Source organism: Manduca sexta, chromosome 23 (genome assembly GCF_014839805.1).
Source record: "Manduca sexta isolate Smith_Timp_Sample1 chromosome 23, JHU_Msex_v1.0, whole genome shotgun sequence".
NCBI lineage: Eukaryota > Metazoa > Arthropoda > Insecta > Lepidoptera > Sphingidae > Manduca > Manduca sexta.
The window spans coordinates 9513084-9537204 of NC_051137.1; the positions used below are offsets into that span (position 1 = coordinate 9513084).

Here is a 24121-nt window from a genome sequence, read left to right on the forward strand (position 1 = left end):
CCAAGCCTAAGAGTTAGCTACACTGCCGACGTTTGACACTACATTGTAACCAAAAAAAAATGTATAATGTTTTGTTTATTTTTTGGCCATAAGGAGATATAATTGTTTTGTGCTACAACGGTATGTTAACTACAAATCAAAATGTTTATATATCAGAACCAGTTACTTTCACCCTCATCCATAAGACTTAATTTGTAATAACAATTTCTGCCAAAAGGCGGTTATCCTACACACAAAAGCTAATAAATGATTGTTCCCTTCAATATCTACATATCTCCCATCACAGCCAGTATTCCTATTTCCTACACAATTTACGTACATTGGACATTCTTAAACATTTAACAACAATTTAATACCTTGCGTTATCAAAAAAAAATTCGACATTACAAATGCAACAACTAATATTATATGGCCAGCTCCAAATGTTTTAGCTGACTTGAAATAACCCTGGCTGCCTGTCATTCCTTAGCCTTTGAAATAGTATGTAGGTAAGACAGTACCCATTAAAAACTCCTATGAAGCCACTTATGACTATTCTGCCTAGCGTTAAAACCTGATTAAGTACGTCTTCCATATCCTGTAATTTGATTTTAATAAAAATATGTTTCTATTTTATTTCCCTGTTCAATTTAATTGAGAACTGCTCTTTCATATTATAGACATTCTAAGAATGTACCCACACTTGAATTTGAAAATAATGCCATACAATTATGTATTTATATATACTAGTTAATTAGAAATGCATGTTATAAATCTATGACTGACACTGTATTTTGTATTGCAGCCAAATCTACAATGGATATTGAATTTATGAAACCGGTTCAACCACATGTATTCAAGACTATAAAAGATGTGGATATTCCTGCACTTATGAAATGTACAGCTGATGAAATAAGACCTATAATACCATGCCTTGTGCGCATGGCACTCATATCTCCTCTAGACATCACCAAATATTGCGCGGAAGCCAAGAAAGACATATTAACTTTGTTATCAGGAATAGATTTAGTAAACTTTATAGTATCCCTTTTATCTATTGAATTCCACACATTGGAGGTTGATCTCAAGAAAGAACTGCAAATGAGGTAATGATTTCTTTTCCTTACAATAACCTCAGATTTACATAAAACACAAATAAATGACTTTGTACTAAATGTTATTAATTTTCTTAATAAATTCTTGTAATTATTTCATAGTGCTTACTTAAGGATTCAATATGTCACAGTGATTAATTTCATTTTCAGACAAAAAAATGGTTCTCAGTGCACTGAATCATATTTAGTACCAAGTGTAGTGAATGGAATAGCAAGTGACTTTGAACAATCTGACTCTGCCAGGAAAGTGCGTCTAGTTCTGTCAGAACTTCTGCAAATGCAGGCACAACTTGCTGAATATAATCAAAACAAAATTTCTAATGTGGAGTACAGCATAAAACCCTCAGAGTTATTTGACAATGATGTGTATTTAGAAGAGATAACCGATGTTATATGCATCAGTCTTGCTGAACTACCTAACCTGCTGAATATTTGTGACATAGTAGAAGTGCTGCTTCATGTTAATAAGGGTCCTATAATTATATCATGGGTGGTGGCCAACATGCCTGATACTTTGCAAGAAGGTACCTTTCAAGTTATTTGATTTAAATATTTATTATCAATGGTATAGATAGTTAACCAAGGGTCCAGGTACAAAAATAATAAAAGTACACCTCCAGCCCAGCTCAGCCCAGACTGTGTAGTACAATCTATAGTTAAGATTCTTCGTTGGTTTTTAAGATTAATCTGCTTTACACAGCCAGGCAATGCAGTGCTTGTTATAATTATTTAATACTAATATTAGAATGAAATTTGTGTCCATATGGTTGATGGAAAAAAAGGTTATTACTCTAATGCTAAGGTTTTATTATGGATCTTATTAGCCATGTAATATTATAATAAATTTTGTTACACATTTCTTTTTCAGTGGCTGAATCCCTGGTTTTGAATGCTGAAAGAAGTGAAGAAGGAGGAATAAGAGCTAAAACTCTTGTAACCCTATGTGACGCGTGCCCTCATATTGCTGCATCTATCAGGGCTAAGGCAGCTTCAGCCTCCCGCCTACCTTCCTTGGTTATCAACTTAACTTTAAAACATCATCAAGATGATCTTGTAAGTTGTACTAGAAACACAGTTCAGCCCACATTTTAGCACAATTGCCTCTATGTCAATTAATAAAAAGAATAAAAATAATCAAATGAACCTAAATTAAATAAAATGATGTGTTTTATTTAAGGAATTTGTAATTTCTTTTACAGATTTCATTTATGTCAGGGCTTTTACTTGGCTCTGATCAAACTACTAGAGGATGGTTCGCCACATTTCTGCGTAACTCACACAAGAGAGGGAAAGGAGATGGTCATGCAGCCTTGACAAAATTACGACAGGAGCTATTGAATAGATTGAAAGATGCCACTGCTGGTGTCAACGCTTCTGCGTTACTGAGGCTATATTGTGCGCTTAGAGGAATAGCAGGCATAAAGTTCCAAGATGATGAAGTAGGTGGTCTACTGAGGTTGGTTACGCAGAAGCCGCCGCCAACACCGGCCGGAGTTAGATTTGTTTCTTTGAGTCTCTGCATGATTCTTGCTTGTCCATCTATTATGTGTAAGTAAATTTCAGGGCACTTTGTATCAGAGCAAATGTCCCTCACATATGTATATTATTACCTAAAATTTTATTTATTTTAGCTGCTCCAGAACACGAAAAGAAGGCTATAGAGTGGGTTCAGTGGTTAGTTAAGGAAGAGGCTTATTTTGAAAGGTAACGTAAAAAAACACATAGTAAACATTTGTTCTCACTGCTTTAAATGTTTCAACAGTTCAGAGGTCAATTTTAGTACAATCTAATAGAAACGAATATTAGTGATAACAAATGATGGATTAACTTGTGCGTAACGTCTTAATTTTGTAAACTGCATAATCTCGACGTCATATTATAATATGCCATTTTTTTGCACAATGAATCAAAATAGCTCTGCTATACATTATAATGAACATTATAATGTTTAATATTTGTTTCAGTAATTCCGGTGTGACAGCATCGTTTGGCGAAATGTTGCTATTAATAGCTATACATTTCCACTCTGGTCAGTTGACCGCTGTGGGGGAACTTGTTTGCGCCACTCTCGGCATGCGGGTACCGGTACGACCAAACGGCGTGGCACGAATAAAGCAAGCTTTCACGCAAGAAATATTTACTGAACAGGTAATCCTTCCGCATTATAAATTAGTCCCTAATAATATTCTTCTTATAAATATATCTTCCCTTAAACGGCGAAAGAGCTTTACCGCTAATTTCGCAAATATCGTTTTATTATAGGAAACAATACAGCTTGAAGTCAGCTAGGAAATAAACAAACAACCGTAACTAAATGTCACTCACATAACCAATTAAAGTGGTTTCCAAATTTTATCGTACACATAAGAATTCGAATTTCATTAAGGTAAACAGAGAATTTATACGATTTTGTATTATTATAAGCACCAAGAAGTGAAAAAGGCAAACGAATGAAGGTTAAGAATGGAAGTGGGGCCAGTGCCCTTGAGCGTTGACCTTGGGCGCTACACCAAAGCTAACTAAACGGCGGTACGTGTAGATACACGGTATTGTACAATTACATCCTTGATTGTCAAAATATTAGGTATGTCAAAGTTACGTTTGAAAATATGTACTAGCTTTTGCCCGCGGCTCCGCCCGCTTTATAATGTTTTTCGGGCTTAAGTTTTCCGTTATAAAAGTCACGCTGTATATTTTCCCGGGAACCTATATTCTTCCCAGGGTCTCAAACTGTCTCCATACCAAATTAAAAATCCCATTTGTATAAACTTATAAAAATATTTCCTCTAAGATAAACGTGTCTAAAAGTTCTTGTGCAATATAGTAAGTACTGCGAGAACTTGCTAGTCTAAAATCGGCTCTAGTGTGTACTAGACTCTCGTTTTGTGGTCCAAAACATGTCCAGGTATCGACTTTAAAACGGAGCCCAAAATAATAATATTCAAAATGGTGGCCAGCAATACCAAATCTAACATATTTTTCTGCCTAGTGACCATTGATCCATAATATCAATATTTGTAATAAAATAATTCAAATATACGCACCTCACCCAAATTCCAATTATTGTAATATATCGCAACACCGAAAATTACTCTTAGTAACCGAGTGACAAAATATGCATAGTTACCTAAAAATATTGTAGTTTGTCAAAAACTTTTAGTATGGAAGGATAAGGCATTAATATAAATTAGACGAAGTTCAAATGACATGTTAATATTTTTTAATTCTTATTTGTGTTTTTTAATTTTACATAGAGTGTTTACAGTATTTTAGAATATTTTATGTTACTTAGTACATAATATACACATCCTAGATGAAATGATGGCGACATCAATTTGTGAGAGCGCCTGACTGCGTGTAACTGCAAATATTCCTGCTACTATAAGCTGTTGTTTGAGTAGGCGTTTTTAAAAATAATTAAATATTTTGTTATATATAACGGTATTAAAAAAAATTAAGATGAGTGTATTTAAAAATAGAGTATAGTATTATTTCAGAATATAGTTAACTCAAGTAAATAAGAGAGATATCGAAATGTTAACGATGTAAAATTCTTACCGTTGAGCGATATTTGGCATATATTAATTATGATTTTATTCACGGTATCGTGCTTAATAAAAAAAATACGCCGCTGTGCAAAAGACCATAAGCCAAACTACTTATTTCTTGAAAAATATTTACAAAGAATGCTTACATTATTTTTTGCAGGACGCCCAAAGTGGACATAAAATTAAGTTTTACATATCTTAACCCCTTAACGAATAGGTGTAGTACTTACTGACAATGATATTTTATAAATAGCGAGAAAATCGGGACCCAAAAGACCGGCTGCCAGACTTTAAGAGACTGTGAGCTGATTCTGCATAGACCGGATCACCAACAGCTAAAAATTTAAAAAGTTTTATAATTGTAATATGTAGGTAGATATTGTAACTTGGACTTTGCGAATGAACAACACCTCAGTCTGTCCCGTGACCATGAAGGCTGCAAAGTCTTCAAAACGTCGGAAGAAAACTAAAATATAAAAAATTAAAATCTGTAAAGTAGTTAAATTTTAATGAGAAAAAAACGTTTGCTATTTTTGGGTAAATACCTGTTACAAAAAATTCCTAAAATCACTTTAAAATGAATCTATGAAATACTGAACAATAAAAAAGCGGTCAGTTTCTTGAAGTTCGTTTTAGAATTTAAACTATAATTATGAAATATTTGTGTTTCTTAGCTAATATTACCAACAACTTTTAATTTTGTGTATAATTAAGTTTATTTTTTACTTGTGCAGAGAAATTTTATATATTTTGTTTGTTTCGTACAATTCTTAATTTACTCAAGGACTAGTATGATTACTATACATTATATACATCACATAATTTTCTGCCTTATAACTTACATTTTTATTATTAAAGATTTAGCACTTTATGGTAATAATGTTTAACGTAATCGCTATCATTTCATATAATATTGTCACTACTAAACTATTGCCATTTCGTAGAACGTCTGGATTTCGAGGTAATTTTTCGTTCCTGTATGACATAATTGTAGCTCTAACAAAATTTTAATTCATTAATAAAAAAAACCGTCTTGTGTAAAATTTTACTTTAACGCATACGCTCTTTTGCCGTTTAAGGATCGATATAATGTGCCCTAGTGCTATAATTAGGCAAGACTTATTTAAGGCGATATATATTATTTAACACTATTACGATGATGTAAATATGCACGTGTTAGCTTTATTATATTCAATGATTGTTACAGGTAGTGACAGCTCATGCAGTTAAGGTGCCAGTGACTGCCAATCTAAACAGCAACATACCCGGTTACTTGCCTGTTCACTGCATTCACCAACTGTTAAAATCGAGAGCGTTTTCCAAACACAAGGTTCCTATAAAAAACTGGATATATCGTCAAATTTGTAATTGTACTGCGCCTTTGCATCCTGTAATGCCTGCTTTAGTGGAAGTATATGTGAATTCAATACTGGTTATAAATAACAAAGGCACAAATGAATATGTTAACAAACCAATAACAGAGGAAGAAATAAGAAGAGTATTCAGGAATTCGATTTTCGGTGCAAATTTTGATGTACAAAATAAACCCTTCTCTCACATGGAAATTGATAATGGAGAGTCTACAGTAGAAATCAATTTGGAAAAGCCAACATTAGCTTCTCAGTTATTACTGATATACTATCTTTTATTATATGAGGATATTCGTTTATCCAATACCGCCACATTGATAGCTAATGGACGGAAGGTTAAAAGCTACTCATCCGCCTTTTTATCCGAATTACCAATCAAGTATTTGCTACACCAAGCACAAAAGGATCAGATGAGTTACGGCGGATTATTTAGTCCCTTGTTACGTTTATTGGCAACACATTTCCCACAATTATCTCTTGTTGACGATTGGATGGATGACCAGATATTCGGTGATACCAGTCGTCACTGCGTAGACATAAATCTTTCAGATTCTTCAATAAATGAAGCTTTCCAAAGTATAGAAGAGAATCCTTACAAAACTGGTAAGATACTGAAAGCTATGCTGAACAAAAACCCAACGGACATATGGCCTTTTGCAGAAATATTTGTCAAGTATATTAAAAGCGTTCTTGGAGATAAAGTACCACGTCATATTCAAGAACTATACAGAGAGGTTTGGCTACGACTTAACACAGTGTTGCCTCGCTGTTTGTGGATAATGACTATCAACGCTCTGCTGGACTTTAACGGAAGTATTAAGAGTGTAACAATCACACAGGAAAACGTTTTGGTAGATCCTTTACAAGTATTGCGATGTGATATGCGGGTTTTTAGATGTGGGCCAATTTTAAAAATTATCTTAAGGATTTTGGAAGCAAGTTTAGCTGCTTCCAGAAGTCAATTAAGTCGACACTTGTTAGACAAGCCTTTACTAGAAAAAAGTGGTCAACTAACATCAGACTCGGAAAGAGAAGAATTAAAAAACGCTCTCATAGCGGCACAAGAAAGTGCAGCGTTACAAATTTTATTGGAAGCTTGTCTGGAAACACCTGATGACCAAAGCAAACCAGAATTGATGTGGTCATTGCGGGAGATCAGAAGTATAATATGTTCTTTCCTACATCAAGTGTTTATTGCAGAGCCCTCATTAGCTAAGCTCGTGCACTTTCAAGGGTATCCGCGAGAATTACTTCCAGTTACAGTACAAGGCATTCCATCTATGCACATTTGTTTGGATTTTATACCTGAACTTTTAAGTCAGGCATCTCTGGAGAAACAAATATTTGCAGTCGATCTTGTATCACATTTATCGATACAGTATGCTCTGCCTAAGGCCATGTCAATTGCGCGACTGTGCGTAAATACCCTATCGACATTATTGTCTGTGTTACCAAGCGATTTGCGCTTGGAACTATTTCAGCCAGTTCTTAAATCTCTTGTACGTATATGTACAGCATTCCCGTCACTTCTGGAAGACATCACATCGCTGCTTCTACAGCTTGGAAGAATATGTGAATCTCAAGCATCACTGGGACATTGTTGGAATGATGCACACATACTTGGCGAGGGTGCTTACGTACATTCTGATGTGCAACCAGAGACAAAAGTTTTGGTAGCCGAAGTTCTTTCCAGAGATATTAAAGTAACCATGGCCGAAATTGTTGAAAAAGCTCTTTTGAATGATAAGTTGTATTGAATAGAGTTAAAATATAACATATCTAATTGTAAACAATTTTTGTTTAATTTTGTTACTACTGTATTTAGTTTAGGCATTATTGAAGTTAATTGTTGACCAGATTTGCTTTGTGTAATAATACTTTCAATTTTGTGTGTCACTTTTTATAATACAGCAAATTTACGAAAAAAATACACTTCTGTAAAAATTGCGTCAAAATTGGTTGAAAATCGAAGCAAAATGTAGTCACTTTTTCTAAAGAGCTTCTAGAGTTTCCAAAATTTATATCCAGGTATATTAATAAGATTGGCATAGGACAGAATATAATAAACAAAACGTTGCATCAGTTTTTTTTTAATACACACCTAATTGAAAGCCTCGGTAGCGCAGTAGCGGATCAGGCAGTGATTTTTTTTTATACAGACCCCGCAATCACCACCGGGGGAAAACAGCTAATGGGATACTAAATTCAGAAGGAAAGTGGGAAGGAAGTCCGAGGGAAGGATAAGGAACAATCTCAAGATGGGTAGAGGGGAAAGGGAAGGGAAATGTTCGCGAGTCTCTCATAGGTGTAGTGCACGTGAGTTAAACACGGTCGGTCGGTTGCTAACTGGTTTATTCATCCAAACATCCTACCCTCATAATTACAATATCGTAAACCGATGTAGACTAATACAGTACAACAGGCCTCAATATACTTACAACCATGAGGTATACACATTACACACTTAACTGTGTGCCTAGGCCGCGACAAATGTCCCACCGTACATGGGCGTGCATTCGGTGTGGAGATTAGGCCAAAATCTGAAATTTATGCCCGACATGGCGATAGGCTCACCTCTATCACGTGGGATGGAATATACACGGCGAAAGGTGGATGCACTACTTGCCGCTATCCCTTCGGGAATAAAAGGGGCGAGTGCGTGCGTGCGTGTGTTTGTGTACCTATGATAAAATATTTTTTAACAAATTAATCTTATTTTCTTTTTATATACTTTTTCTTTTTAATAATTTGTTGTACCTTTTATTAAAATACATTATGCCATACGTTACGTGCTTGTTACGCACTGGCAAAATGTAGCATAGAGAATAAGGCCCCAGTAAACCATATTTACTGTTTTTTATATTAAAATTTAATATTGTTGTTTTTTGCCCACATAGTATCGATGTTACTAAATCAAAACATGCAACGAAAATAAATAAAACACACGAACACAAGTGCCTAGTTAGCCTTGAGCATGGGCACTGTCCGAGCCGGTATAAAACAGTTTTTCCGCATAACCGACGAGCCACCATTGCTAACACAAACACGCGACTTGCAGATGGATCGTTGCAGTGACTGGCGCTGAACCAGTAACTTAGAAATTTTTGCATCTCACCACATGCCGAGCCAGGTGTGATTATCGCACTCGCATAAATCAGACTACACACATAAATCAAATAGGGGCAGATAGAAAATGATGAAATGGAACTTTTCTTATTAATTAATTTTTATTATTTAATACATTACAAGTAGCATGTTCGAGGGTTCAATTGGATTTTGTTCAAGCTGCCTGTACATCCACGCACATTGGTTGCGCGCAGCGTGGTTTCCAATATCGTGGTACAGTTGAGCCTGAAAGGATAATAATTTTCATGTTTAGATTAATCCTTTACATTTGTGCCATAATTACGAGTATATTTCATTTAGTAAACCAATATCTGTGTTGAATGTTTTTGGCAAAAAACATAGAAAATGTTTTAAGAGCGTTTACGCATCCGCGCGCCGTATGTCTCAAAAACAGCACTTTTCGAAGGAGATAATATCCATCAAAACATTATTTTAAAAACATATGAATTAGTAATTATTATAGAAAATTTTGTTGTCTAAAAAGTTAGTAGAGAAAATTTTTAGATTTATTGAGTATTTGTAAATTGTTTAATGATTATTGAACAGAGGTTTTCAAATTTGCGCTTCGAACGTCTATTTCGAAGCTCCAAATATCTTAAACCACTAAGAAACATAACAATATGTTATTTTTATCTAACTAAAAAGATCCTGAAGAAAAAAGTTAGTAGAGAAAAAATATCTTTTTATGTTTAATTCATGAGAAATAAAAATTCAAAGAATTCGAAAATTTCAGAAATGTTGGTCATTTAAATGATTTTTTATCACTATATCTTACTTAATTGAATATAATATTGGATTACTATAATAGAAGAACATCTCCTTAAAAACATACAATTTAAAAATTCTACAAAATTAGTTCTGTTATTTTTCTATAAATATTTTAAATACCACTATAAAACGCAACGCGCAAATCGTTTCAAATTAGTCCGCCTTGAGGCTTTCTAGAGAGAGGACGTATCGCTCGTCGCTCCGGCGAGACTCCAGTTGGACTTTGCTGTGCGTAGAAAAATAGTCACGTGTATACAGTGATTGCCACATCTTAGTACTTTAGTAAGTAAAATAGGAACCTTAAGCTAAAAACAATTAGCCCATTGAAATGTTACATGAGCTTTGTATTTTTTAGAGGACCCAATTTTATTTTTAGAACATGTGTCGGGGGTCAATAGAAGCTTAATCTCAAGTTTGTGAGGTCGCCCCCCTTGTCCCCTGGCCGCCATCATGGAAAAAGGGGTGAAAACACTTTTTTCGCGATATCTCAGAAACTATGCGTCTTACATAAATTTTGTAAAGTCATAATTTGTAGCAAATTGTTTTGCCTACAAATATGTTTATATAACTTTTGCCCTAAATTAAAAATTAAAGAAGTTATAAGCAAAAATGTGAGAAAATGTTTATAAAAGTTTTCTTTTTGCTCTATAACTTTTTTACATTTTACAAAAAATTACCTCAAACTAACTTGTAAATGATCTTTTGAGGAAAATTGTTCCCTATAATTTTTTTTTATTTCATTCATTTAAAACGCTGTTACAGCGCTCCAAAGTTTACCGGGTTCGTCAATGCTCATGAGAATCCGGTCGAAACAAAATGTATAACTTATTTTTTGATATTTTTTTTATTGTAAATATATTATTACAATTTTTTGTTAATTTCGTACAACTTTACTTATTTATTCCTAACTCTTTTCTTTGCCATAGAACTTACCAAATTTAACTTATCGAATGTTATGCAGGTAGAAAAGGTATGAGTTACCATTTGGGGATAAAGGAGAAAAAAAACATATTTGCAGGCAAAACAATTTGCTACAAATTATGGCTTTACAAAAATAAAAAAGTGTTTTCACCCCTTTTTCCAAGATGGCGGCCGGAGGACAAGGGTGGCGACCCCACAAACTTGAGGTTAAGCTTCTATTGACCCCCCACACATGGCCCAAAAATAAAATTATGTCCTCCAAGAAATGCAATATTCAGTCCTTAAATTGTAACATTTCAATGGACTAAACGCACATTTCAAAACTCGTTTTACGCCCGCGGGGTGCGCGGTTGTATGCGGTACCCGCTGTATTGGCGGCCAACTATTAGAATCGTGCGGGCCACGGTAGCACCAGCGCGCTCTGTGGTTAGTAGGTGGGCGACTGCAGTAGTCGGTAGGGGAGGGGTGGTTACAGAAATCTGACGCCATTTTCCTCCATCGTGATCGTTTCTGATATGATATATAGCAATACCTATTAAAAAAACTATCCAAAAAATATAACCAACTTCCGAAAAAGAAGTCTTTTATTTCTCACTTTTTAGTTATACACCTAAAAATGACATCTCATTACATACACCTTCTGACTCAAAAATATAAATTCCAATATGTAATTTCTAATGACTTAATTTAAACTTTCAATACGCTAAATATTAAAAACTGCAGATCTATGGAGTAATTATGTGGTCCATTATAAACATCGTAGCACAGTAATTTTCCTGATTTATTGTCTGATTACGGAGTTCTGGTGCCTATCTTTCGGCTTCATGATGAGCTCCACTTTACTAAAGGGTACTTTCTAAATGCAAATGCATTTGCATTTAAAAGTGAAAAAACAATTTGTAAAATTGCCGTTAAAATTTGTTAAAAATGTTTATTTTTTTATAATTACAAAATGATACATATAAACTATTTCATGATGAATTCTTATATATTTAATAATAGAATTCTTCATTTTATCATAAATTCATAAATCATAAGTTACATTCCAATTAGATAATTAAAGCGAAAAGATCAAAATTGGTTGGTCTGACTATAAAGATAGCCGACGCGCTAACTCTACGCACACAGCTACGCAACGGCTCTGTGTGAGTGAATTTTACGAAGAATTACCTATAGTTGACTTCACGCGCGGCACGTAAACGCTCTTAACACGTTGCCTGCGGTGCCTATACAATAAAGTATCCATCAATGCTGAGCAACACGCACGGAATGTGTTGTCCCGCACTGACATTTGGCAGCGCGACAAGAGTAAGTAAGATAGTCTTAGGTTTTTTTTTCAACACTCCAACTCTATGTAGCCCAAAAGTACTGCGCACCAAAACCAAAATTATTACGAGAGCAGCAATTAACGTGTTAAATTTTAACATTTCATTGACATCGAAAACTTTAACATGACTATATAATGAAATAAATAATTATATAATATAATATAATGAAATAAATAATTATATAATATTTTTATTATATAAATGATCTTATATTACCTGTAAGTACCAAGTTTGTAAAATCCTAGCGTGAGCACCCACTTTGGAAAAGTTGCTTTTAACGGACTCCAATGCGTCGCAGCATGACTGAAGCACTTGCATCCTCGTTTCTGTATTTATGGGGGCCGTAGCAATGCGACACTTTGTGTACAACAACATGGCTGCAATAAAAAAATATTATTAAATTACAATATACTATACCGATACTATCGTATTAATACATATTAAAAAAAACTTATTACCTCTAGCTAAATCGTACGTGCTACCGTGTGCCATTATATATGGCAAAACTTTTCTCACTAAAACCAAAGCATTTTTCGCACATCCCATGTTCAACTGTACGTTTGCAATATGCATTTCAATTGTTGTGGCCAAATAATGCAAGTGGTATTTCTTTGCTATAGTAAGGGCTTCATTGAGTAACATAATATTGGTGGATTGGATGCTGCTAAAGGAATGTTGCACTTGTGACATGAGAATCATCGCTTTCAATCTCAGAGACACGAAGTGAAGGCTGTCATCCTGCGTTTTGCAGAAATCTAAAACATCGTTCAGAGAATCTATCGCTTCAGTCGCGTCACCCTTAAGTAAATACATTTCAGCTTTGAGTAGTTGACTTCCCCATCTGTCTAACGAAGCTAGTTGTCGTATACTCTGATCGGCCTCCTCCCATTTACCTGTAATTGAAGTATGGTTTAAAAAATTCTAAGTCTACAGATTCAAAGCCAACATTTACAGAAATGTGATGTTGGGAAATGTGGATTAATTTGTTATTGTTTAGACCTAATGGCTGTTTTCACGTCTAAGAATTCGAGCATGCATCATAGTGGTGCAACAATGCATTAAATGGCGGATCTGGGTCGCTATACCGGGTCTTGCAAGGATCACCTAAACCTAGAACAGAGAAAAGCAGCCAACCATGTAATAAGGTCAAGAACAGATAACAACTTAATCATCATAGAGATACCAAATTTTAAAATAAAATGATAGGATGGCCATCAGAAAGAATGCTAGTTAAGGTAATACAATGCTGCATTGCATGCGCCCAGGTAATTTCGCACGTATTGTAACCATAGACTAGAGTACGAACTGACCGCTCTTATACATTCATAAACTGAACAGCGAACAAGTGTGATAATCATCGCGCGGCATGCAATACTCTGTAATTTTATGGATCTATACCTACCACAGGCACAACGATGTATATATATTAGAGACAAAAAAGAAAGATTTGGCCGTAGAATCGCTGTCTTCCTAACGAGCTGTATTTTTGTATGTCTCTTTATTTTGAATTAGCTTTTGCCTGCCGTTCTGCACGCGTGCAATTTTTCCAGGATAAAAATAGCCTATAGCACTCCAGAGTCATGCATCTTTCTATTATTGAAAAAAAAGCTCGTACAAGCCCTCTTTTTATTTATACAGGGTCATTTTGACATTGCGTTTTTAAATGAAATCACATACTCGTCTTCACCTTTGCTGACATTGTGCCAAAAACTATTAATATTTTCACGAAAAATCCTAGTTATAGTTTTCTGATTTTTTAATCATTTTGTAGTTTAATGCGAATATGGCATGTGCGTGGGTATATTTCTGACTGAAAGTATGATGTTGCCGCTGCAACGAATTCTCTTAGAGTAGTAGCATTGGGGCGTGTAAAATTAAAATTACTTTTTATTAATATTTATTTTGTCAATAACTTTTTATTTTACATTTACGGCTCAAGTAACTTGTTGTAAAGTGTTATTTGCAAGGGGATAAGTGTGTGATTTAATTAAGTAACGCGATGTCAAAATGACCCTGTATATTAGTGTCGATGTGCAATGTGTAAACTACGCACCGGCGTGCAGCGCGCGTTGTGCGTGCGCGGCGACGGCAATGGTGCGCAGCGCGCGCGCGGGGAAGTGCGCGGCGAGCGCCGCCACCAGCGAGCCGTGCGCGCGCCACGCCGCCACCGCCGCCGCGCCCGCCGCGCCGTCCGCGTTACCGCCGCCGCACTCTGCAAAAACACCACGCAAGTGAAACAACTACATTCTATCACTCAATCTTTTTGTCAAATTAATAGCAATATGTTAAATCATGCCATTAAATTTGAAAAAAATATAACATTTTATGTTAGTCAGAGGTAATGTAGCATACTGTACTAACAAATTTTATAGGAAATTGGTTTGGTTGTATCAAACACAAAAGCATTGTATAAAAAAAATTATAATCACATACTAGTATTAAGGTTAAGCAATAATTGCGAAGTGACTGACGCCATCTCAGTTTTCCCGTAAAGCGCCCACAGCGCTGCAGTGTTGGCCAGACCAGTCATCGTAAGATCAGTCATGGAATGAAGGTAATTATGCAAATCGCTTTTCATCAACATCTGTCAACAAAAACATCTGTTAACTACGGCAAAAACGTGGATCATTGCTGTCGAACGAAGTGGCTATTGCTGATAATCATTTCGGTCAAGATCATTTTGCGTTAATACATATGTATATCATAATATGGACCCTAGCATTTCACCTGGAAAACTTCAGCGGGATGAGCTCCGTTAACAGCTTTGTGCTGCGCAGAGAACTGTGCGGCGACGGCGGCGTGTCGCGGAGGTCGCGGGCGGCGCGGAGCGGTGTCATCGGCGTCCCGAGGCGTTGCGCGGCTCGCGTCCACTGCCCCCGGCGCGGCGCCAGCGCCCCCCGCTCCACGTGCCCCCGCCAGCGCCGCCCAGGCCGACGCCGCGCTCACCGCGTCTCCATCACACACCTCCTGCGCGCGCGACACGGCCTCGCGCGCAGCTTCCGTTGACAACTCTCTGCATCCACAAAAATAATTATTAGGTATATTCATTTACCAAAGTCAAAAATTACACTGCATTTTTATGTATTATTTATTATAAAAGGATAGAAATTAAACTTATATAATTTTCAATATTTCATGCCCCAGATATTAGTAGAACAAGAATATATTGAAAAAAAAAGTATTTTAAATTAGCAACTCTAATGTGAACTGTGCATAGTTCTATGTACAAACACTAACACGAAATGAATAAAGAATGAGCCAGTGACAAAGCATATTTATCAGGGTAGCTCACTTACTTATGGCCAAAATGGGCGTGCAGTGCGGCTCTGTTAAGGGCTGCAAAAAGAAAATTTTTGTTTCTGTCACTTGATGCACTGCCCGCACGGAGTCCTGATCGATCAAAACAGTTGTAAAGCGAATCCTGAGCACCACAGAACTCATTTGCTCGTAAACAATTTAAGAAGCTCAGGAAATGCTGAAAAAAACAAAAAAAAAATTGTGTTTGTTAGAAAATAAATTGTGTGATAGAGGTTTTAATGTGTGCAATGGCCTCTGTTATCGGTTACATTTAAAAAGAAAGAGTGGTCTTTTTTTTTTGCTTTAAATGACAATACGAGCTTGCTTTTACCTAATGGTAAGCCATACAACCGCCCATAAAACAGTAAAAACATCATCCAACACCATGAATTACAAAGTATATGTATGTATTGTATAGTATGTTTTGTATTCCACTGCATTCGCCATTCTGAGACATGAGATGTTACGTCTCATTATATCCAGTAGTTACTCTGGCTACAATTTTCTTCAAACCAGAACACAACAATGACTTCACACTGCTACTTGGCGGCAGAAATAGACATTGCAGTAGTACCTATCCAGGGGGACTCTCACATATGAGAGATCCACCACCTGTCAGTAGGAGCAATAATTATTTTTCTCTCTGTGTAAAGTTATATGCATACAAATTTGACTCCACTAATAAAATTCATAGAAATCCTACTCAATCTTAATTTAATTAATAAACGATTTTAAAATCGTAACCCAATCGTGATCATAATTGTCTTTAATATATTTTATAATTATAATACTTTACTAAAAAAATCCTCATCAACTCACTATATCTGAATACTCCGGAATATCATGCATGATCTGTGCTATTGCTTTTTGTAATTGACGAGGAGGCAAAGCCTTTTTCTCATACACTTGAAGTAAATTTGCTTGTTGCGCTGTAAATAATTCAGCTTGTTTTCGAGACCAGTGACCTTCATCAAAGCTACTGAAAAATAAATATATTTAAATATAGTCTAAACATTAACAAAACCAAATTAAAAGCTACAGAACACATACTTGTCTCTTTCAATAATATTCATTTTCATTGACAATTCCAGGGGTTTGTACTCTTCTGGTATAACTGGAGATGTGGTTGTTACCATTTGTGGCTCCATGTTGTTTAATTTCTATAACACAGAACATTTTAAATAGATGTAACAGATTTTTTATCATTGCTACTGAGACCAAATAAGTTTGAATGTAAAGTTACAATGGTACAATGTAATCCAAATATAATGTTGACAAACAAGAGAGAATACTTCACAGGAATCAAGCAAAGAAAATAAAATCATATTGTATTATCATATTCCAGTCTCACTGGACATACTAACAAATTCAGCACAAATACTGTGTGAAATTTACAATATGGTGATTAAAACACATCCCACCAACATATTACTTGTATACTTACTTCTTTACTCAAAGACCTCATCATTAATCCTGGTCTGCCTCTTTGATAATACAGACAAAATGATTTAAAAAGTGCCACTGTTTGCACAAATGTCAATAATTTTAGCTGAAAGAGTATTCTTCTCAAATACAATCCTGAAAATAGTAAATAAAATCATAATATAATGACAGAAATAGAAGTGATTTTGATTAAAACAAAATAATCTATCACTTATTCAACAGAAATACTTTTACAAAGATATCACCAACCAACTGACTACTACAAGAATCAATGACAAACTGCCTGGATTTGTCAATAACAGTTTTTATTGCAAAAGGGGTAAGACATGTCACATGGTCACACCCATGTTACAGGGCACTCTTCCTTACTCATGCTACATGAATTATGAAACAGTAATAATGTAATAACTGAAATCAATCTTACCGAGAACACTGTATCTAGTTATGATACATGGATTAGTTTCACTTTGTTCAACCATTAGTTTGTCAACAGTTGATGTGACACAGTCTACAAGTGCACTGATGCCATTCATGTATATGTTCTGCAGCCGCACACAAAAATTCTGAAGATGCACACTCAACAAATTATAGCGTCCATTGGTGAGAAGAGTTTCCAGTTCTTTAAATTCCATATCTGGACACTGGAAATTAAGAAAAATTGTGTTAATATTCTGAGGACATATTTGACACAAAATATATGTTTTTAATAAAAGAAACCTTATTCTGTGTGATGATGAATGTGTACCATAAATTGCTTAGTCTAGATATACCACTGTGGCAGCTAGGTTCATATTTATTAAAAAGGGTATAGTTTTCCAAGAATGCCACTAAAAAGCACACTTAGAACACTGTAGGTTTCAATGGTAAGCCTTTTAAATAAAAAGTTAATTTGTATTGTAGCAAAACATAAGGTACTGAATATATATTTTTATATATAATGTTAATTGTAAAAGGTGTATCAGTATATCGATAGATAAAAAAATGGGCCATCGACATATTCAGTTGATGACAATAATTCATTCAAGCAAAAGCTAGTATAAAATAGTTTTGCAAAAGTGTGATTTTGTTAAAGAAATGTATCCATTTTTACCTGAATAAGTTTAAGTGCCAGCATACAAAAGTCTTTTCTGTATTTGGGAGCAACGGTGCAATCAACCATTTTTTTTGCTAAAACAAATGCAAAATAGGTGAATAATAAAGTTGGAAAAACATACAGACAGTATTATCCAGTTATTTAAGCCATACCTTCTATTTTTAATAACCCATATTCACGAATAAACGCCACAACGGCTATTTTGTGCGGAGTTATATTTTCGATATTACCTTTTACGTTTACTAATTTAAATAAATCAAAATTATCGCTTCCTAACTCCATGATAAATAATTTGCAAAACGATTCGTATAATTTTCCGTTTATTTTTTTTTTTCAATTCAATTTTCCGGACTTAGTTATGTACCAATACATTCGTTTTACCCGTTTCTAAATTCAGAACGCTTCGAATGCGAAATCCGGGACGACTTTTTTAAATTGATGTGGAAAATACTCAGAATTCTCAAAATACGTTTCAAAGAGAATATAATCACTACGTTTTAATACCTCAGAACAATGACAAGCATAGAAGTAACACTATGACATTTGAGTGTACTCTGTCTTAGACAGCGAGAAATTTAATTGTGTTGCGATCCCTTCTGACATCTTATCGATATCGATAGATGCTTTGTCTATCGGCTATGGTAAATTCACAGACCAGCTAAAATAAACACTTTTCGGTCAACTACAAACCGTTGCAAATTGCTATTTTAGATAAAGGCTAAAAAAAAGATATCAAAACCCTGATTTGGTATTCAAGTACCAAAAGAAGTCTGGGTATATAAAAGCACTCGTTGAGAAGCTGTTAAATTACAATAAACTACAGAACTACCGGCTTTCTTCGAGCTAGATTTTGTCCAATTTTCATTTGCTATTTACAGCAGTTTCCATGCCTTCCGAAACGTCATTCACACAAAAATGGTTTAGCATTTAGATTATTAAATTAAGAAAATGTTAGAAATTTCGGAAGGAATGGAAACCGCTGTAAGTAACAAACAAGAAATCGGCCGGAATTTCGTCTAGGAGAAAGCCAGTACGCCTTTTGTTCTTTTCTGACTTTCTTAGGCATTAAAAGATACCCAAGAGGTAGGATTTGACAGAAGCTACTAAAATGGGACAGTAAAATTAAAACACAGCGGTATCATTCATGTCACATATGTTTGATAGTTTATTTCAATGTTAATAAAACTTTGTCGAAATGCTTAGAGCAAACACGGTGCTGCTTTTTCCAATGCCAATTGGGACGAGCTATGGCAACGATCCATTTTTGCCTCATAGCATCATCTGTGGGGAATCTGCAATGAACACATTGTATGAAACACACTATGAAAATCAGATAGTTTCCTCGACCCCAGCCTTCGCGCACGGTTTCCAAGTGGCTTTTACCACTACACCACCGTATATTGAAAGTAAAAGTCAATTTATGCAAAATAGTAAACTAGAATATACTAACATCTATGTTATCGACAGAATATGCAGCACAACACTATTGAACACGACTACGTAAATTGGTAAAAAATGAAAAATACTTAATAATGACTGGATCGAATGGCCAACAGCAGATTATAATATGACTACAGCATAATAAAGTATAATTAATAACACTTTTTGCACTTATGTACAGGGTTTAAGCAAATATATTAGGTTTTTTGTTTACTCACCGATGGAAGCTGATGATTTCAGTTTCATTTTCTTTACGAGAAGAATGAGTTTTACACCTCACAATAACGCAGGCCATTGCTTGTTCCTAGGGCTATATTTTACTTAAACAGCACTGTGTATTTATTAAAATTAACAACAAATATATTACAAAACATGTAGCCACTTTTGAAAAGCACGCGCTGAAGTATAACGTAACTGAATTGTGTGGGCGCGTTTGTGACATTGTTTTGAGATTGGCAAGTTGGAACATTTGACATTTTATTTGCTTTTTAATTCGGCATCATAAAGAGGACCAAAGGTAACCATTTGGTTATTTTAAAGTGTACGCAAGCCGACCTTAGCAACATAATATTTGTCTCGTTCTTTTCAACGGTTTTGGCCTATTTGAAAAAATAGGATAAGTATATGAGGGTAATTTAGATTCCTTCTATGCTTGTTCTTGTTCTGAGTTTAATACGTTTCACATAGAGTATGTCAGAGTATGTATATTTTTTTCTCTTCATGGCTTCGCAAGTCTTCTGAGCTTGTATATTTAGCCAAAGACAAGTCAATGTAAATAATAAATATCCATAATTTTGGCTTGTGTGTCCAGAGTATAAAAACGATAAAAGTTATATTATAATAATATATATTTCACTTTTTCAGTGGTATAAAAATATTTCACATGTCTCAAACTTAATATTTTATATTATTTCGACATATTTTACTTTTTCATTATTTATGTGATTAGAACAGTAGTTACAGTTCATATTTCGAACACACCTCTTGGTTGTTATAAAGAAAAGAAGGGGGTTTCGAGACTGCATATTATAAACGAATTTTCACCAATTAGCCAAAATACTACCTGCCTAATATCAGTCAGTTTATCATAATATTATTATATAGATATTTTTATAATAAATGCTCACGTATTCATTTATACAGGATATTTTAAAAATGTTTCTATTCGAATTATTTACTAGTACTCGATTATGTTGGAATCAATTACCTACATACTGGAGAACAAATGTATTTTTAGTTCAACAAGGTGACAATGACAATAATTTATATCATATACTAATTAAATACAGAATGTTAATAATCTATATAACATCATATATAATTAGCTCAGAACATTATTAGCATTGAGCATAGTTTTCTTGATTACGTATTATGTGACAAATCGAGACATGTTCATAATCGAAAGATTTTACAACTTCATTATCATCATTCATCAGTCATCTCTGAAATCTCCCAACACTACTGTTTTATGTTTATGTTCTTATTTCTCTTTGAAGAAATTGTATTTTTATCTCGTTATTTGTTATTAATTAGTCTAAATCAAAATGCAAACGGCATGAATTAAATAAACTATTGTTAGAATGCGACATAAGTAACATTCTGTTAATTTTTTGTTTAAATGTTCCGTGCACAATAACCACATTATGGAAAAAGTGTGGATTACAGTTGCCGTAAAAGTGTTATATTTTTTCGTCATAACTGAATCATCCCGTGTTACTGTTTATCAAGGCGATACATTACCTCAACACGGTCGGTGCGAACCTATAACAATTCCTTTTTGTCAACAAATAAGATACAATCAAACTATTTTTCCAAACATACGCAACCACGTCCGTCAAGAGGACGCTGGGGCTGAAGTTCTTCAATTTACACCACTGATCAAAGTGAATTGCTCGCCAGATCTGAAATTTTTTTTGTGTTCTGTATATGTGCCAGTATGCACAATTTTGGACACCGCTATACCACCATGTCGACATTTATGCGAATCTGCAAAACATAATTGTGACGAGCTTATGATTAATTTTGGATTTCCGTGGCCTGAACACTTGGATTGCGCTAAGTTCCCGGTCGCAACAGATGAGAATGTGATATGTGTAGGTGATAACAATGTCACTCATGAATCTCGTAAACACACTGAAAGTAAACTTCCCAAGGTTGAATACAAACCCAGCATTGAGAGAGATCCCACCAAACTACAAGGAGCTAAAGATTATGGCTTCGTATGTCCAGTACAGTTTAAAGTTCCTAAGAATTTAGATTTAGAATACACATTGAAAGTTGGTGACAAAATAGAATATGATTGTGGAGCCCCGTGTAATGAGATGTTTTTCAGTCAGGATGAAAAGAATTTCTCAAGAATGTGGATTGGCATCTGGGCAACATTGTGTGCACTAAGCTGTTTATTTACAGTTTTGACATTCCTCATAGATACAGACAGGTTTCGGTACCCAGAAAGACCTATCATATTTTTATCTGTATGTTATTTGATGGTAGCTGCAGCTTACATAATGGGATGGAGTGCTAGTGACAGTGTTAGCTGCCAGGGACCATATCCCTCACCAATCAGTGGACCAAGGCCTCCAAATATATCAATCATTACTCAGGGTACTAAATATGAGCCCTGTACTATCCTGTTCATGGTAGTATATTTTTTCAGTATGGCTTCTAGTATATGGTGGGTTATTTTGACTCTCACATGGTTTTTGGCTGCTGGTCTCAAATGGGGACATGAAGCTATAGAAGCTAATTCGCAATATTTTCATTTAGCTGCTTGGGCTGTACCTGCCATAAAGACAATATCAATACTAGCAATGGGGAAAGTGGATGGTAAGTTCATAATGTCAAGCATTTATTTACCTCATCCATTTACTTGGATTGCTCTAAACATAATTTATGAATCAGGAGAATGTTATGAAATATATTTTAAACTAAAAATGTATAATGCTATATCTGCTATGCCCAGAATGTGAATGAATGAATGAATTGAGTATTTATGTGAAAATAAATGTTTACTAACCATGACTTGTTGAATTATAGAATTGGACCCAAAATATAAATGTAATATTTCTAATTATTCCTGTTTAACTAATTTAGTGACATGTTCAAACTTCAAACATAGTTAATAAACAGAATCATAGCCAAATTGTAACTCTTTAGGTAACAGTAAAGTACTTGAAACGGAAGATTACTATCACATCTATTATTATCTATACTTATTTCTTTATAATCAAATCTACTAAATTCTTACATTAAAATAACATTTACTTGTTCAAATTATTTGTTTAAAAATTTGTAGATAAACTGTTATCACCACACTGTACCAGGAATATTAACATATACCTACCCACTTTCCATATAACACATTTTCAGGGCCTGTTAAATTTACCCTCATAAGACTATCTTGATCATAATGTAGTAACACAATTATGTAGCAAATTACAGAACTACTTTACACAAAACAATAGACATAATTGATACCCAATATATAATTATATACTTGATATAAGGCTGCTAGATACACTTTAAAATATTGTATAAAAAATTTGCTATTTTGGAACTTCTAGTATGCTAGATAGATAAATAATATTCAATATTATGGTGTTAAGTTGGCTCTATATTTACAAACCTGCCATATCAAAATGTTGATTTGTTGACTTGTTTATAAGAATTAAACTGTTGCAAATAATATTTATTCTCTTTTTGTTTATTTTCAGGTGACATACTATCTGGAGTTTGTTATGTTGGCCTATGGGATGCAGAGGCCTTGAGAGGATTTGTGCTGGCACCATTGTGTGTGTATTTAGTGCTAGGTACAATTTTTTTGTTGGCTGGTTTTGTATCACTTTTCCGTATAAGAACAGTTATGAAGCATGATGGAACAAAAACTGATAAGCTAGAAAAACTGATGATACGCATTGGCATATTTGGAGTGTTATATACTGTACCTGCTTTAATTGTTATTGCATGTCTGTTTTATGAGCAGGCACATTTTGATGATTGGATGTTGACTTGGCACCGTGACATGTGTTCTAGACCATTGTATTCTATTCCATGCCCATTTTCGCATCAGGATCCGGATCGTCCCAAATTTGAAATGTTTATGATCAAATACTTAATGACAATGATAGTTGGAATTACATCAAGTTTCTGGATTTGGTCAGGTAAAACTTTGATTTCCTGGCGTCAATTCTTTGATAAGATAAAAGGTCGAAGAGTGGAAGCATATGTGTGATAGCTCTAATTTTTTTGATACACGCTTAGGTATTTATTTTGTAGCCTTTTTGTTTTTACAATATTTTTAGTTGTATAATTTTTACAAATCCATATAGGAATTAAATGATTTACATTCAATGTTATCACTGCCTAAAGATAAAAAAAAATTGAACATTGAGACATGTTTAAATATTAAAAATAATAACATCTAAAAGAATACAGTATAAGACAGCTATTATGTTAAAATATTTCATAATTTAAGCAATACAAGTTCAAAATGAGGCTGATTAAGTGTATATAATTTTGTCATAATTGTTTGTGTCCACATTTACAATGATTTATCATGTTTCATTCTAGTTTATAAGATCTGTAGAAATTAAATGCTCATTTCAATATTTTTTTTTGTATTATATTTTTAAATCTGTTTTACTCAAATAAGAATGACATAATATTTAATGTCAATTTAACTGAAAATATATAT

At 34.4% G+C, this 24121-nt stretch overlaps 3 protein-coding genes across 4 annotated transcripts; 2 read left to right on the plus strand and 1 right to left on the minus strand.

Annotated features, from left to right (window-relative positions):
• Positions 1 to 8094, plus strand: LOC115440998 (integrator complex subunit 2). The gene is made up of 8 exons (XM_030165555.1): positions 1 to 120; positions 785 to 1085; positions 1245 to 1618; positions 1963 to 2147; positions 2294 to 2642; positions 2726 to 2798; positions 3059 to 3242; positions 5850 to 8094. Exons 2-8 carry the CDS (start codon positions 796 to 798, stop codon positions 7767 to 7769), a joined length of 3375 nt encoding a protein of 1124 aa, XP_030021415.1. The 5' UTR covers positions 1 to 120; positions 785 to 795; the 3' UTR covers positions 7770 to 8094.
• A 1126-nt stretch (positions 8095 to 9220) lies between these two features.
• LOC115441046 (anaphase-promoting complex subunit 5) lies at positions 9221 to 20207 on the minus strand. 2 transcript variants are annotated; one of them, XM_030165626.2, is made up of 14 exons: positions 20105 to 20207; positions 18141 to 18492; positions 17986 to 18062; positions 17320 to 17536; positions 16897 to 17030; positions 16503 to 16612; positions 16272 to 16431; positions 15452 to 15630; positions 14883 to 15168; positions 14589 to 14739; positions 14209 to 14367; positions 12614 to 13048; positions 12372 to 12532; positions 9221 to 9363 (listed from the first exon to the last, which is right to left on the minus strand). In XM_030165626.2, the coding sequence occupies exons 2-14, from the start codon at positions 18268 to 18270 to the stop codon at positions 9247 to 9249; spliced, it is 2316 nt and encodes a 771-aa protein (XP_030021486.1). In that variant the 5' UTR covers positions 18271 to 18492; positions 20105 to 20207; the 3' UTR covers positions 9221 to 9246. The 2 variants fall into 2 exon arrangements, with proteins under 2 accessions (XP_030021486.1, XP_037297670.1); XM_037441773.1 differs by lacking the exon at positions 20105 to 20207 and having other exon boundaries at positions 16272 to 16428; positions 18141 to 18521.
• Positions 20208 to 21071: 864 nt separating this feature from the next.
• Positions 21072 to 24037, plus strand: LOC115441018 (frizzled-7). The gene is made up of 2 exons (XM_030165577.2): positions 21072 to 22254; positions 23142 to 24037. The coding sequence occupies exons 1-2, from the start codon at positions 21072 to 21074 to the stop codon at positions 23657 to 23659; spliced, it is 1701 nt and encodes a 566-aa protein (XP_030021437.1). The 3' UTR covers positions 23660 to 24037.
• Positions 24038 to 24121: the final 84 nt, after the last annotated feature.